Source organism: Oreochromis aureus, linkage group 2 (genome assembly GCF_013358895.1).
Source record: "Oreochromis aureus strain Israel breed Guangdong linkage group 2, ZZ_aureus, whole genome shotgun sequence".
NCBI lineage: Eukaryota > Metazoa > Chordata > Actinopteri > Cichliformes > Cichlidae > Oreochromis > Oreochromis aureus.
Genome location: NC_052943.1, coordinates 26,155,447 through 26,170,197, shown reverse-complemented (window position 1 = coordinate 26,170,197; position 14,751 = coordinate 26,155,447). Strand labels below are relative to the sequence as shown.

General features: G+C 39.4%; 1 protein-coding gene across 2 annotated transcripts in view; it reads left to right on the top strand.

The window, feature by feature from the left end:
* LOC116311473 (complexin-2) overlaps nucleotides 1-11,581 on the top strand; it is a 62,201-nt gene extending 50,620 nt beyond the window's left edge. For both annotated transcript variants that reach the window (XM_031728598.2, XM_031728599.2), the window contains exons 3-4: nucleotides 1,758-1,933; nucleotides 7,855-11,581. In XM_031728598.2, coding sequence (XP_031584458.1) covers nucleotides 1,758-1,933; nucleotides 7,855-8,049 — 371 coding nt within the window. In that variant the 3' untranslated portion in view covers nucleotides 8,050-11,581. The remainder of the gene's footprint in view (nucleotides 1-1,757; nucleotides 1,934-7,854) is intronic.
* The last annotated feature ends 3,170 nt before the right edge of the window (nucleotides 11,582-14,751 follow it).

Genomic DNA, 14,751 nt, shown 5'->3' with positions numbered 1-14,751 from the left:
TTCAAGATTCGTCAGACCACTGTTAGAGTGCTGGCTTGCTTCCAGCCAGCGAGCCGGAAAGAAGAGCTAATGCCTCATACAGGCGGGGCTCCGTGTTACGCCAGTGTGCAAAAGCACCTCGGGAGCAGCTCAACATGCAGACTGACAGTCAGGATTAGCCTGGGCAACTTCCTGATTTGATCTTTGGCTTTTCAAGTGATTGTCACTTTAAGGATGATAGCGGAGGGTTTTCACTCAAACCAACATTCTTGTTGCTCTGAGTGTATTGAATAAGCCTGTGGGACACTCATCCTGAAGGACACTAAAAGGGTCGTGAACTGGTTAGCTGAATTGCTTAATTTTGAAATGACCCCAGGCACCATTTCAAGTATAAAGCATCAATACCTGTGAGTGTTATGTTTTCCTGGATGGATTTGTATCTTAGGCCAGTAATCATACCTTTTAAAACACGATAAAATGGAAAACAAACAAAATATTTCCTCTCAGGGGCAAAAATCTTTGTGGAAGATATTTTTATTTGGTTAATTTCCAGTGCAGTATTTGGCTTACTTTGAGCTCTGACAGCTTTGACAGTGTGGAGTCGGCACGTTTAATGCATTTTTTTTTCCAAAGCCAATGTTTTAATATTCTTTCTTCCTATAAAAAGTTCACGGTTGCCGCGTGTGATTAATGTTCAGACCCTTACATCCCGTGTATTTCTACAAAGGCAGGCGTGTTCCTTGGCTGAAGCGTGATGTAAATTACAGAATGATTCCAAGAGGCACTGGGGTGGAAATAAACACACTGGCCATATAGTGACGTATGAGCAATGTCAATTGACGCCTGCAGCACACACACCAGATGCTCCACTAACACACACACACATACACAAAAGAAGTGGTCCAGATAAAGCAGTATGTCAGTGCCTGCTGCAGCTTTGCTAGCGCCAGCAGGACTTTCGATAATCCAGCCTTCATCAAGAGAGCACCTCATCAAAAAGACTTTTTGGCATTCTTTTGTATACTTCCCCAAATTCAGAATCCGGTGTTTCATTAATGCCACGTAAACATCGCTGACAAAAAGCTCAACATTCACATTTAAGATACAGATCAGTGTGGTGAAGTGATAGAATGTTTAATTTCCAAGATAAGCGGCATTTAAATTGAGCAGATAAGACACACATTGGTTAAACCATCAGCAGCCAGCTGTGAAGCACAGAAGATATGATCTTTTTACCACATTCTCCATTCTCAGTTTTTACATATCTAATAAGTTCAGACATGAGTAGCAGAATGAGCCCCAGTGTCTGATTGTTATTGTCCCTTCAACAGCTCTCCATGCCTTTTGTTCTCTGGTCTTAACCCATGGTCCAAGTGGGCGCTTGTATCTAAATTCCTCTTGGAGATAGTAAAGGGCCAAAATGAGCAGCACAAAGGCAATCAAGAGAATTGCTAATAATTTATTACAGTGTCTTTTATCTCAGCTCTCATGGTGCTGCTCACCTCTTGTTCTCTCTATTGTCAGACCCTTTTGTCTTTGGTTCAGTCGAGTGCTGCTCTTTCACTGGCCTGAGAGAGGATTTAAATACAAAGCAGTATCTATTGAATTATCCAGATTTCAGATGTACTGCTGCGCACATCAAATGTCGAAAACCAGCCCAATAGCTGTGATCTATTATGTGCAATCACTATGAACTGCCAGTGTCACTCCATAAAATAAATGATTGATTGAATTTCTTTTATTTAACACTTTTTTTTTCTGTCTATTACCAACAACAGGGGCCACCAAAGACATGGGCAAGATGCTTGGTGGAGAGGAGGAGAAGGATCCTGATGCTCAGAAAAAAGAAGAGGAAAGGCAAGAAGCACTGAGGCAACAGGAAGAGGAGAGGAAGGCCAAATATGCAAGAATGGAGGCAGAGAGAGAAAACATCCGACAGGGCATCAGGGATAAGGTAAACTTCAATACTAGTAGAGCCTCACGAGTTAATCATGGTCGAAGTGCTCTCATTGTTCTTAAACTCTTATCCAGTCCACAGACTAAACAAACTGCTGTTCAGCTGTTACACATGCTTACATTCAAGAGTTTTTCTGGTACAACGAGAACGTTCCACTCAGCAAATAAAGCTCCTACACTTGATTTATAGTACTTCATTACATCTTCAGTGTGGCATGATGTGCACCTTCACAGAGGTGTAACTACATGTCAAACCAATGCAGACCCCAAACAACTGTGACAGGTCTGTTTGGTAGAAATATGCAATGTAAACTTGGGCAGCATGGTTACAGCCTCACACCAAGAAGGTCGTGAAGTCGTGAGGTTGTGAGTTCGGCTCCGCCACCTGTCCAGGGCCTTTCTGTGTGGAGATTGGTTGTGTCATTTCTCCGGGTACACCCCCAGCTTTCTCCCCCAGTCCAAGCACATGCAAGTAGTAGGGTTAGGTTAATTGGTGATTCTAAATTGACGCTAGCTGTGAATGTGAGTGTGAACGCTTGCCCGTCTGTCTGTATTAGCCCTGTGACAGACTGGCCTGCCTACGACGCCTCTTGCCCTATGGCAGCTGGAATAGGCTCCAGCCTCCCCTTGACCCTAAATTGGACAAGGAGAGGATAGAAACAGTGCAAATAAACAAATATAACTTCTGTAAAACAAAGTGGGATTGGCTTTAGTCGTAGAGAGATGCTGCTTTTGCTTCTCGTATAGTTCTGCTACCATGTCTATAAACCAAGCAGCAACCTCAACATCCCAAAAACTGCATTTCCTCAGGCTTCCTCAAAAACTTGCACTTTTTGCAAGTGTTTGATGACAATTGGAGTCACTGATCTGGACCTTTCTGCTCATTTTATGCTGCTTGAGCTTTTGTAATGAAATTATTTGAGAAATATTCGTTTTTGTGGTGAGGTACAGACTGTCCAGAAGTTGTGCTTCAGTTTTGGTTTTACTAGTTTGTTAACTAAAGTCAGCAGTGATATATGTGTCTGTGTCCAGCCCACACAGGGCCATGAATCCAGGCTGCAAACCAGTCCAGGTGGTATTAGCTAATAACTCAACAGTTACCCTTTCTGATCCAAAAACTGCAACGTCTGACTCAAAAAACAAAACAAACAAAGAAAAAAACATGCTGATAAACATACTGAGGCTTCAAACTGCAGGGTCAAAATCAGAGGGTGAAGTCATGGTGGTTACATCCATCTTTTATACACTGACTGCAATAAATTCAACCGGCTCTAAAAAACATCTCTTGTATTTTGGTGACTGTTGTTCGAGACCTATTAGCTTCAGGCCCGTCATAAACAGCTCAGCTTCACTCATGGTCACAAAACAGTGCAGCGAGACCATCGCACAAATATAATCAACAGCATCAGCCTCTCTGGCATGGCTCTATAAGGATTCAACAAGTACTATAAATCAAGCCTTTATACTGCAAATTGCACTTTCAAATGAATTAGCTAATGGAGAATGGAGGTTTAAAAAACTGGACTACTTTATATTAGTTCTATGTTTTGATTTAAAACACTGCACTCTTAAATTTATTTTTTAATTACTGGATATAGGTCCTTAAACATATTCCCTTCTGAAGTTCATTTTCAAAGTTCAATGGGAATTCTTGACTTAGTGGCCCTTTTTATATCACCAAGATGATTCTGGCTTTGATAATGTCTAAATTAATATTTGATTAAGCTGTAATAAGATATAAGATGATCAAAGTGTCTGCAGCTTGCTGGGTAGGGTTACCCTTGACACTGCTAATAATGCATTAGATATTTGACTTGAATGCCCTGAGAGAGACTGAAACTTTTCTATGTGTAGCTCTTATAAAACTATGTTTGGAGTTTGGGGATCAACTCTAAACTCTGCTGAGGCCCAGCACTTTTTCTTCTCGCTCTCTCTGTCTTTTTTTTTTTTTTTAAACAATGGTAGAAAAGAGGCAAAAAAGAACAATATGACAGCATATCTTTGGGAAGTGTTTGATTATAGCAAGGCGAGAGGGGCTGACTAAGCACGGCTGTTCGTTTCAACTGATGCAAGTCTTTGTTACTGTGGAACAAGTCTGAGAAAGAGAGAGAGACCGAGTGGAAACACAGGGAGTTATAGAAGAGAGCTACATCAACCAATTACACCAATGTTTGTTTTATTTCTGTCAGAAATTCAGAAGAAATATTTCTTAGGTACTGAAGTAAGATACACCCTTCCACCCAGTCAAAAAATATTTTGTTTCTCGATCTTGCTCAAGTTAAACTTTTCTTCATAGTCACATCTTTAAAATAGTCATTGTTGAAGGTATGTATATGAGGATTCCCACATTTTCCAACTGCAGCAGCTGGAGTGCTGTTAATATATTTTTTTGTATTGAAAGATTTGTGACAGTCTACGAATTATTATATAAAATTTTGTCAATAAAGCAGTCAGCACCGTAAGAGGTATCTATGCTCATGTGTACTACTCAGGACACAGGAAAGCATCAGTGCTGAGAGATTACGTTATTCTTTAAAGTGGCAACAACATCCACCAACCACTCAACATTTGAAAGTCCATTTGCAGCCTGGAGTGTAGTGAGTCAAATGTTTGCTAGGGACTGCAGTTTGTGTCCTATAGGGAATTTTATTGTTTTTATTTTGCTTAATTTTCACTTCGGTTTTCTTTTTTCCTTTTCATTTTCAGACACATCTTAGTTTTAGACACCAAAAGCATTTGGTTGGGTTTTGGAAAAGATGGTAGCTTAACATTAACATTGCATATTACCAGTGTATGTATGTAAGGGATTGTTTACAAGCAAATACACCTGATGAGCTGTGAGTTAGACCCACTTAAAGATACACAAACTTTGTCCTTTGGCATTGATGTCGTTCCTCACCATTTGATGGTTAAGGTTGAGATGTGACAAAACATCAGTATTTGATGCTGTTTCTGAAAATCAGTGGATTTAACTGACCCGAGGAGGAAATGAAAACCTACAATTCAACAGTTCTGAAGGATTCTTCTGTTGACCTGATCTGAGCCAGTCTAGCCTAAAATAATATATTGTAATATAACATAATTTAGTGTGCGGTATAATTGAAAAATAATGTCTAAAATCATTGTTGGCTAATCCAAATCAGCCATAAATGTGATTTATAGTCTGTCGCTGTGTTTGTGCTGTGATAGACTGTTGACCTGTCCAGGGTCTACTCCCACTCTTTCCCTATGATACCTGATTTAGGCCTAAAATTGTCAAAATGTAATAAAGCACTGGAAGTTGTTGTAAGTAGCCAGTATTTTTAGACAAAGACATTCTGAGGATAGAGACCAGATCATGTTAGATGTCTCTGCCATGACTGGCTCCAGAATAACTGCTTCAAGTAAAATAATGAGAAACCAGAAATAACAAGTTCTTTGTCAGTGTGTCCAACTCTGTTGATTCAGCTCTTTGATACATATTTATTTCCAAGATTGTCTTTTAATTTTTTAAACTGTAATCAAGTCTTTGAGGCTCAAACCTCAAAGAGAAAAAACATAAGATCTTGACAAAAGAGAGGTTTAGTCATGAAGGCAAAAAACCAAAAAATATTTAAAGCAACAGGGGGTTTTTTTCAGCTGTTGTTCCCTCAAACAGTCGTACAGCTTCACTCCACAAACACACCCACACATGCCCCTGTGTTCCTCTCTGCAGTGGAAATGGACACTGCGACTCCTCCTTTAAGATATTTATTGCCACAGAATCACATTAGTGTGTGCCTGGCAAAGCAGTCAAGAGGTCATGGAGCAGTGCAGCTCATTTTCCCCTTCCCTGCCTCAAGATCAACTATCACTCGGCCCGCTGACCTCCCCGTGCACTGCAACCTTTTCCTTGCAGTCCTCCTGTATTGATTTTTCTCAATCTATGATCACAAATGCACAAAATACAACAAACTGGACACAGATCCTCAGGTTTAATGCAGAAATTGAGGTCAGGATCCTAGTTTCCGAATGGCAACAAATTCAATCTATCCATCTATTCTGAATTCATAAAAGCTTCAGGTTCAATTGTGGTGCTTGAAGTAACATGTTGCAATAACGATGAATTATTTCAGCCTGTCCGGACTTGTTTGTTTCATGTTATTGTCACAGTGTTTGGTTAGTTATGGGCATATCACTCATAAATTACAAAATCACGTCCATACTATCTTCCATGCAGTTCTTCACAGACATTACAGTATGGCTGTGAGAGTGCATTTCCCAGCTGATGTCTTTAATGTTTTAACAAGCTTGTTGTTCTCCAAACATACTCTTGATTTAGTAGTAGTCTTAAAAATGGGCTTTTTAAAAGCAAACCTTGTCCAGGACACCTGCCAAGTGCCTCTGCCTCTGTAATTGGTACATAAAATATCCAGGAAGGTTAAATTAGAGCTAGCAGCAGTTCAAGCCTCCATATACACCCACAAAAACATAACCAAAAATAAAACAAGAACCTGAACTTCTTTCTGCATCTAATTGCAGAAATCAGTCGCAACAGGACCTAAAAGGTTGCTGTATACATTGTGTTTAGCCTAATTTGCGTGCAGCCTCAAGCTAAGCCATGCAAATCAAGAAATCTGTTACTTTGTAAGAATACTTATTGCTTTCCAATTAACCAGTCGCAACTTCCTGGAATTGCTTGAAATATTCATGTCTTTATGTCCCCATATTTAAAAGAAATTGATATTTTAAAGTGAATCCTAGTTTTCTCTGCAAGCCTCGTCACCAGCATTAACGCAAAAAAACCAAAAAAAATAGCTTAAGGCCTTGTGTCTACAAATATAATAAATAAGTTTTTGGAAAGGCACTAATTATCAGAATGAATAGACTTTATAAAGGGTTGAGTTTAAAAAGGGTTGAGTTTAAAAAGAGGCAAATATACTGCTTAATGAAATGTTACAAGGGAATTTATTAAACTAGGCTTAGTGCAAATAAATGACTCCTTATAGGTATCCATATATGATGAGCTGGGAATCAGAGACACTACTGCCATACCCTGAAGTATCGCCAACACCAAAGGACACTTTGTATATCTTGTGAGACTCAAGCGGGTTTGACACATAGTGGAAGTATGCGAATGAGAATGGGGTGTTGTTTCATGCATGAAGCATAGCTCAGGTGCAGGCTGTGTAAAGATGCCCCTGAGACAATCCAGCACAGCAGGGTGCAAGATGCTAGCAGGCAGGGCATACATGGAATGCCATAACCAAGTGGCCGGTATAGTATACAGAAACATCTGTGCCAAGTATGACCTGGAAGTCCCGAGGTCAAAATAGGAGAGCCCCCAAGGGTGGTGGAGAATGACAGAGCAAGGATTCTGTGGGACTTCCAGATACAAACGGACAAAATGGTGGTGGCTAACCAACCGCAAGAAGACGGCTGTAGTGATAGATGTAGCGGTTCTGAATGAGAGCAACATCAGGAAGAAGGAACACGAGAAACTCAAGAAATACCAAGAGCTCAGAGAAGAGCTGGAGAATGTATATCGGAGCATTAGGTGCGGTGACTCCCAAGCTAGGCGAGTGGCTCCAGCAGATCCCGGGAACAACATCGGAGATCTCTGTCCAGAAGAGCGCAGTCCTAGGAACAGCTAAGATACTGCGCAGGACCCTCAAGCTCCCACGCCTCTGGTAGAGGATCCGAGCTTGAAGGATAGAATTTATACAACTGAAAAAAACATTTTCATCATTGTAACAAAACTGACTACCTTAACTTAAAGGAATTGTGCTAAAATTCAATTTTTTGTCAACTCATCCATCTATCCTACCTGTACAGACTTGGTGGTTTTATGGTAACATCCCTCAGGCTTCTGTCTTTGCTTCTGTCTTGATTACAACCTCTACAGGGTGTTCATTTTCTAACTATTTTTTGTTTTTACCTGTTTTCCCTTTCACCGTGCAGTATGGCATCAAGAAGAAGGAGGAGAAGGAAGCCGAGGCAGCAGCTGCTATGGAGCAGGCCTCCGAGGGCAGCCTCACCCGCCCGAAAAAAGCAGTTCCCGCTGGCTGCGGCGATGAGGAGGAAGAAGAGAGCATCGTGGATACGGTCATGAAATTCATCCCTGCACCACTCATGGATATGTTCAATAAAAAGTAACAGCGTTCTGGCTGAAAAATGGTTAACTTCTTACAATGTCCATCTAATCAATGCTGTACCACCCTGCCCCACCTCCAGCTGCAGCCACACCTTTCTTCACCTCCCTCCCACCCAGTCAACTCAACTTCTAAGTGTCCTGGAATTACACAACATGCTGTGATTTTGCCTTTAAGTTAAACTTTCTGATCTCACCGTGATTCATACTTTTTAATATCTCTCACAGAGATCTTTCTTGATAACCTGTGATTATTATCGTGTTTTAAAAAGTATGCAACACATACACAGATCAAATGTCTTTACTTAAGGCAAACTGATGCCATGTTTTCAAAATGCCCAGCACTTAGAATACGACCAGATATCACCCATCATCCACCCTTTTTGTTTGTAAATAGCCTCGGTTATATAAAAAGAGTACTATATATGAGTGAAATATGACGTATAACAAGATAACTAAGAGTATAAGCCATATTTTTAACCTGTAAGAAATTATCCAAATCATATCAAATTTAATTGAATCGTCCTGTTATGTTCTTGCTAATATTTGATACATACAGTGTATATACTTGCATTTTTATTGGTTCTCCTTGGTTAGGATCAGTTCCAAAAACTGTCCCTTATGTTCTCAGTGTTTTAATGTAAACGTGTCGTACGAACACTGGCAAAGCCAATACATCTGTAAACTCAAAAGTGAAGGAATTCAGTTGAAATGAAACTTTTTTTTGCTTTGTTTTGTTTAATTTTTTAAGCATGCAGCAAACTGTTGTGAAGTACTTATATGGATACCATTTCCTTTGTTATGATGAAGCAAAATACACTGAAATTTGAGGCAATAACTGGTTTTCCATTTTTATTTAGTTAACGTCTCATCCACCAACGTGTACAGTAAGCGATAATTGACTTTGTGTCTAAAATGTTCTTCCATGGAGGAAACTATAAATGTTCTCCATAAAGTTTGTCTTAAAAAGAATAAAGTTAAATCCTTAAATTCTATAAAGTCACTGGCTATACATGTTTGAGGCTTAAAAAAACAAAGTTCCTTTTCTTCTGTGGTGTTGCGCACTGAGCTTTTTGTAATAGGAAGTGTAAACGTTTGGCCGGGCTCATTAGTTTTGAATCGTGCTAACACTTTCATCATTTTACTTTTTAAAAAGACACTTCCCAAACACAACTATGTTGTGAATACACTATATGTGAGCAGACAGTGACAATAGTGCAATATATTGTTCGAAATGAAGTTGTCTCGTGTCCGTTGGTTTAACTGATGGGAGTCAAGTCCCAAATCAGCAATAACAGACAATCTTCATTGTTGTGTGTTTAAAGTTAATCCTTAATGTTAGTCGATGTTAAAGATGCAAGGGTGGCTACTTACTGTAGTGAGAGTTAAGCCTTCATCAGTCAGAGGTATTTAATTAAACGAGGAAGAGAGAAAGTGGGATGATTCGTTTAATGTTGTTAAAAGTGTTCATCCACACGACATACGGCATCCAGGATTTGTGTTCACAGTTACAAACTGCAGGTTTTTACAAGCAGACATTAAAAAATCAAAGTCACGTTGGCATCTTGAAAAAAGGAAATTTACCTGCTCTTTACAGTTTACAGTTTACTCTGCCTTGCAGGTAACTGTAACGGCACAAATTTTAAAAAATGAGGACAGAATAAACTTATTCTCCTCATGCCTTTTCTTCTTTAAATTTCTCCATCATTCCCAGTGTCTTGTTAAACATTCCAGATATTTCAGACATTCCACCAGACTCGAGCTGGTAACACGCAAACTTAGATTTACACTACACCTCAGTAAATGCCTTTTCAGCCTACAAGTACATCACAATGAATAACTTAAATTTGATGTTGTAACCGCAAAATTTATCTAGACTGAATCTGATTAATGGCACTAAAATGTTGCTGCGGAGAGGTTATATTAGCTGCCATTTAGGAAAAGTCCCACATGAAGTCTAGGGGAAATCATAAATGTGCTTTTTGCAGTGATCATTTAAATTTTGTGAAGATTTTGGTAGGAAATTACTTTTGTGATCCACTTGTGCACAGTAGCCATAGGTAGGTGTTAAATTAGGGTTTTCAAAACCAGCTGTTTTGCCACATTATGACTGTTTTTTTTATTAAGCTAGCTAAACATGAAATGACACTAATTCTGATCTTGTGTATTTCTATGGCGTAGAGAAAGGGGAATTTAGCTTCTCTCTGTGTTTTGTGAGCTCTGTAATCATGGTGAATATATACATATATACCCTGAATATGTTAAAACAAAATCAAATGGCACAGTGTGGTAAGATCATCTGTAGAGCACATTTATTGAACTTCCTGTGATTTTATTGTACCTGTAAACTGCCTTTGCCAGCCTCTGTTCCTACAGTGTGTTAGCAGCTAGCTAGAAGCCAGTAGATGTTTCATGCACTCAAATCCATCATCACAGCAGTTATTCAGTCAAACCAAAGAATAGTGCTGGTAGTATTAGACCTAGACAAGGGGTGTCATTCCCATTTAGTTCCTGCATATCTGATTTATTTTAAAATTCTCAGGTATTCTAGTAATGTTTTTCATAGACGTTTACCATAACTAGCCTTCACTTAGAGTCTCATTGGGTTCTCGGCTAAAGAATTTTATATTTTCATTGCTAGCGAATTAGCCTATAGCTACAGTCTTTCTTTATGAGTGACATATCTCTTTTTTTGGCCCAGATAATAATCTAGAAAGCTACAATTACTGCCCCTGCAAAGGACGACAACACCTTAGCAAACGTCGTTAGCGCGTGCATTCCTTCAGGCTATGAGTGAGTGTGCTCTGAAATCAGATCAACCTTTGCTTCTCATCCACTGACATCATCATGGACTCATTTATCATCATCATCATCATCATCTTGTAAATGTCGGTTGATTGCGCTCCAAATGGCTTTTTGATCACTGCCTAAACAAACTGCCCAAGTCATGCGTAATCAATATCCTGTTGTCCAGTAGACTGTGTCAGACACCCAGTCAGTCATTTGTGCCGCTCATACAGCCATTGATGGAATTTAAAAAGCTGCCTGAAAAACATGGCACAAAAAAGGACAAAAAAAAATCTTTTGATGTGACTTGAATGTAACTGTCTGACGTTTCTCTCTTCTTGCATCTGTCTCTCTCTTTTCTGTACTTGTTGAGAAGATATTTAGTCTGGTGCAGTATGTTTTTCTTTCGTGTCTGTAGCCGGTCCTGTCCTCTGGTGGTTGGTATTTTGAGAGAAAAAAACATGTTCATTTGATGTATTCTTTTGTACTGCAAAATCTTCTCACCCTCCTCCCCCCCTCTCTCTCTCTCTCTCTCTGTAGCTCCCTATTTGTTGACCAACATGTATGCATGCTTATGGTGTGCGATGTAGGCAAGGTTGTTGATATAATCGTTCCGTGTCCTCTCTGTGTTTCAAAGCGCCACCTGTTAGCCTCACTGCATGCCATTTTAGACTAATATTTCGGTCTGTAACTTTCCTGCAAAAATGGAATCACCGCACACTGAGAATAAAGTGATTTCATATGATTTTTCATCGTCTTGTGTTTCTGCATTCAAACAGTACAGCAGCAAGTCTTTGGCTACCTGTGTGTACAAAAGAAAAAAAAAACAATATATGGAAGGAGTGGTAGAGTCATGTAGTGTGTTTCTGGGAGGCGGGATCATCCCCGCCTTGTGACTCTGAGACGTGACCTGCCGTCATGGATCATATCCCATTGCATGGCATTCGTTGAGGAAGTATGTGCAAAGACCTTTAATGTATTTCACATGTTACTGTTTGTGTCAGTCAAACCTGTTTTTCATCTCAACATGACTGTTGTGCATTTTTTACTTTTTTTTTCTCAGAAGGAATTTCAACATCTATTCAATAAAAGCGAAAAGGGCTGTAAACAGAATGCAGTGTGTCGTTCAAATCGCGATTGGAGGCAGACCTGACTTGTGATCATGTCACAGTGAGTACATAGACATCAAAGAGATGCAAATGGCACATCTCTTATAGCGAACTGGTTGCCATAAGCGCGTCTGTGATAATGGGTTTACGGGTAACGGCAGACCTTTAACATTAAACAAATCCACTGAAAAGATAATGGAGGAATGCCGAGGAGGGATCAGGGATGGCGCCCGACTTTTGAGCTGGTTTTAATTTGGGAACAGAAAGGAGGCTGAAAGTAAAACCAAATTATTCAATTAATCTGTTTTGGCATTTCTGAGTTTGTTGCTTCTCTCACTACTTTGGATTTCTAATGTTGCTTGCCCACAAGGTTGCAAGCATCACATTTAAGCATTTACTGTTCAAGGCTTGTCATTTATGTACCTCCCACTCATGCATCAGCAAATTCCACTTGGTAAAGGTATGCTGACATTCTTCATTCTTCTCTGCAGTGCTGCCGTGCGTTTTCAGAAACACACAGCTTTTTTTCAAGAATAAACACGTTAATGTATCCATAAATAATAGTATTTTCACTTGTCTGATAAATCAGGCAATTTGGTTGCATTCTGTTGCACTTCAGAAACCACATGTGGTTTCCAGTGCACATGGGGAAAAATCTTTCTTACTGTCTGTTCCAACAGATGCTGAGCAATTTATGCTCTGCCGGCTCTTCACGCACAGATACTCCCATCACTTGACAGGTTGTTATTATTAGTATTTAAAATGCCATTAGCAGCAATATATTAAGATTAACAACTAAATACAACCTTAATATTTTTGAATAAAAAATGGACTAAATGTCTTTTCTAGAGTTACCTGGAGTCATTCACAACACCAAATGAAGCAAAGATGTATTCAAAGCATTTCCTCAAGCTTAACTCAGAGAAACAAGGCTTATGTCAGTTGTGTTTGTACATAAGCCCATATATTCTTCTATTTTCACCAGAGTCGAGGCTGCAAAATTACTACTACGCTAACTGAGATCACGGTTAAAGAAAAGATGGGACAGATTTTCTCTTTCACTTTACATACGTTTTAAAAAGTTTAAAAACTAAATTAAAACACACTCCAAACCACCAACATCTGTCTCTGTGTGTGCCACTATATTCTCACAGTCATTTCCCCAGTGGATTTTCATAACAGCTCTGGACTCTGTTTAAATCGTGATTGTAGTTGCCTCCTATGATTTCAACCTCCTCACACTTTTGAGCACACAGAAGGGTCTTGGTTCCCCCTCTGCAATAAAAGTCCACAAGTCTCCCTGCAGGAAATGGAGGTATAAATCAATTCCATTAGCATTCATGCACTGAGGCAGCTTTTTCAAACCAAGCAGCCTTTGTGCTCTCTGAGCAGCACTTAGGCAGCAGGAGAGCCACGGCTCTATTGGTGTCCTATAGACATGCAACAGTCGATGTCAATTAACTGCTCTCTACTGGGCACTGACTCCTGGCTTTCCACCATTCACACTGAAACTGGAATCAGTGTTTTTTTCTCTTTTATGAAAAACTTCATGGGAACATGGACAGAACTGCTGTCGCACTGTTGTGATATAATATATAACTCTATTAACAATAAATCCAAATGATAATAATAGACAGATAACCTGAGTGATAACCTGAGGCTATCCAAACCTACCTGTCTGTACGTGAAAAAGTAAATGTCCAACTAAAGCTAGCATGACTTGATGCTTTTTGTGGTTAACCACAGTTAATTCATGATTTAACAGGTTTGATAGCTTTTTTCATAATCCCACAATAATGAATGAAGCAAATGAAGAATACTCAGCCATTCTGCATTTAGTTCTTTACGTAATTTATTTAGCGTATAGATCCTAAACCACCACCAGCTGGTCACGGCTGATGGCCGCCCCTCCAGTGTCTGGTTTTGTCGGACGTTTCTTCTGGTAAAAGGGAGTTTTTCCTTCACACTGTCGCCGAGTGCTTGCTGACAGGCGGTTGCCTGATTGCTGGGGTTTTCTCTGTATTATTGTAGGGTCTTTACAATTAAAAGTATCTTAAGGCACCTGTGTGTTGATTTAGCGCTTTGAAAATAAAACTGAATTCAGTTTGATTCAGCTGAGAGGCTTTCATGGAGTGTGACTCTCCAATCTCTGTGGACATAAATCACAGCTCCAACACTGAAGTGGATTTGTTGTCATTTTTCATTTATCAGACCATTAAAAAGTCATCAACAGTTGTTACAGCTCTTGCTGATCATACATGTGAGAATAATAACTCTTCAAGATGGATCCTCAGGTCTTCACTGAATGGAAGGAGCGTTCTACATACAGTATATGCATGTTTGCTGAAAAACTATTGGCTATTGTGAATGGACAGGTCATTTCCTGGACTGTTTACCAAGAGACTTGTGCCTTGTAATGTCAGAAGAGTGTTTTTAGACTTTAGTTTGTGAGGTTTTGCTTTAAGTTATTGTTTGGTTAGGTTACAGCAACAGAACTACTTCAGCTTTCAGAAAAGATCTAAGTTTGGTTATATTTGCCAGAGAAGAAGCTTTTTAATAACAAGGTGAGGCAACATGTGACACTGACGATATCAGTGCATATTTTATGTGCTCTTACTAACATGACTGCAAGAGACCTGCTATTCTGTGTTACATTTTATTTATCAATTATCAGAAAGGATGGCATGATACATACGTACGGGGATGCTGGAGGGAATCGTTTTCTGAATCAGATGCCAAAACACATCTGACAGATGAAATTAATAAGTTTTTATTACATAATTACATAATCTGTACAGGTACAGTCAGTTG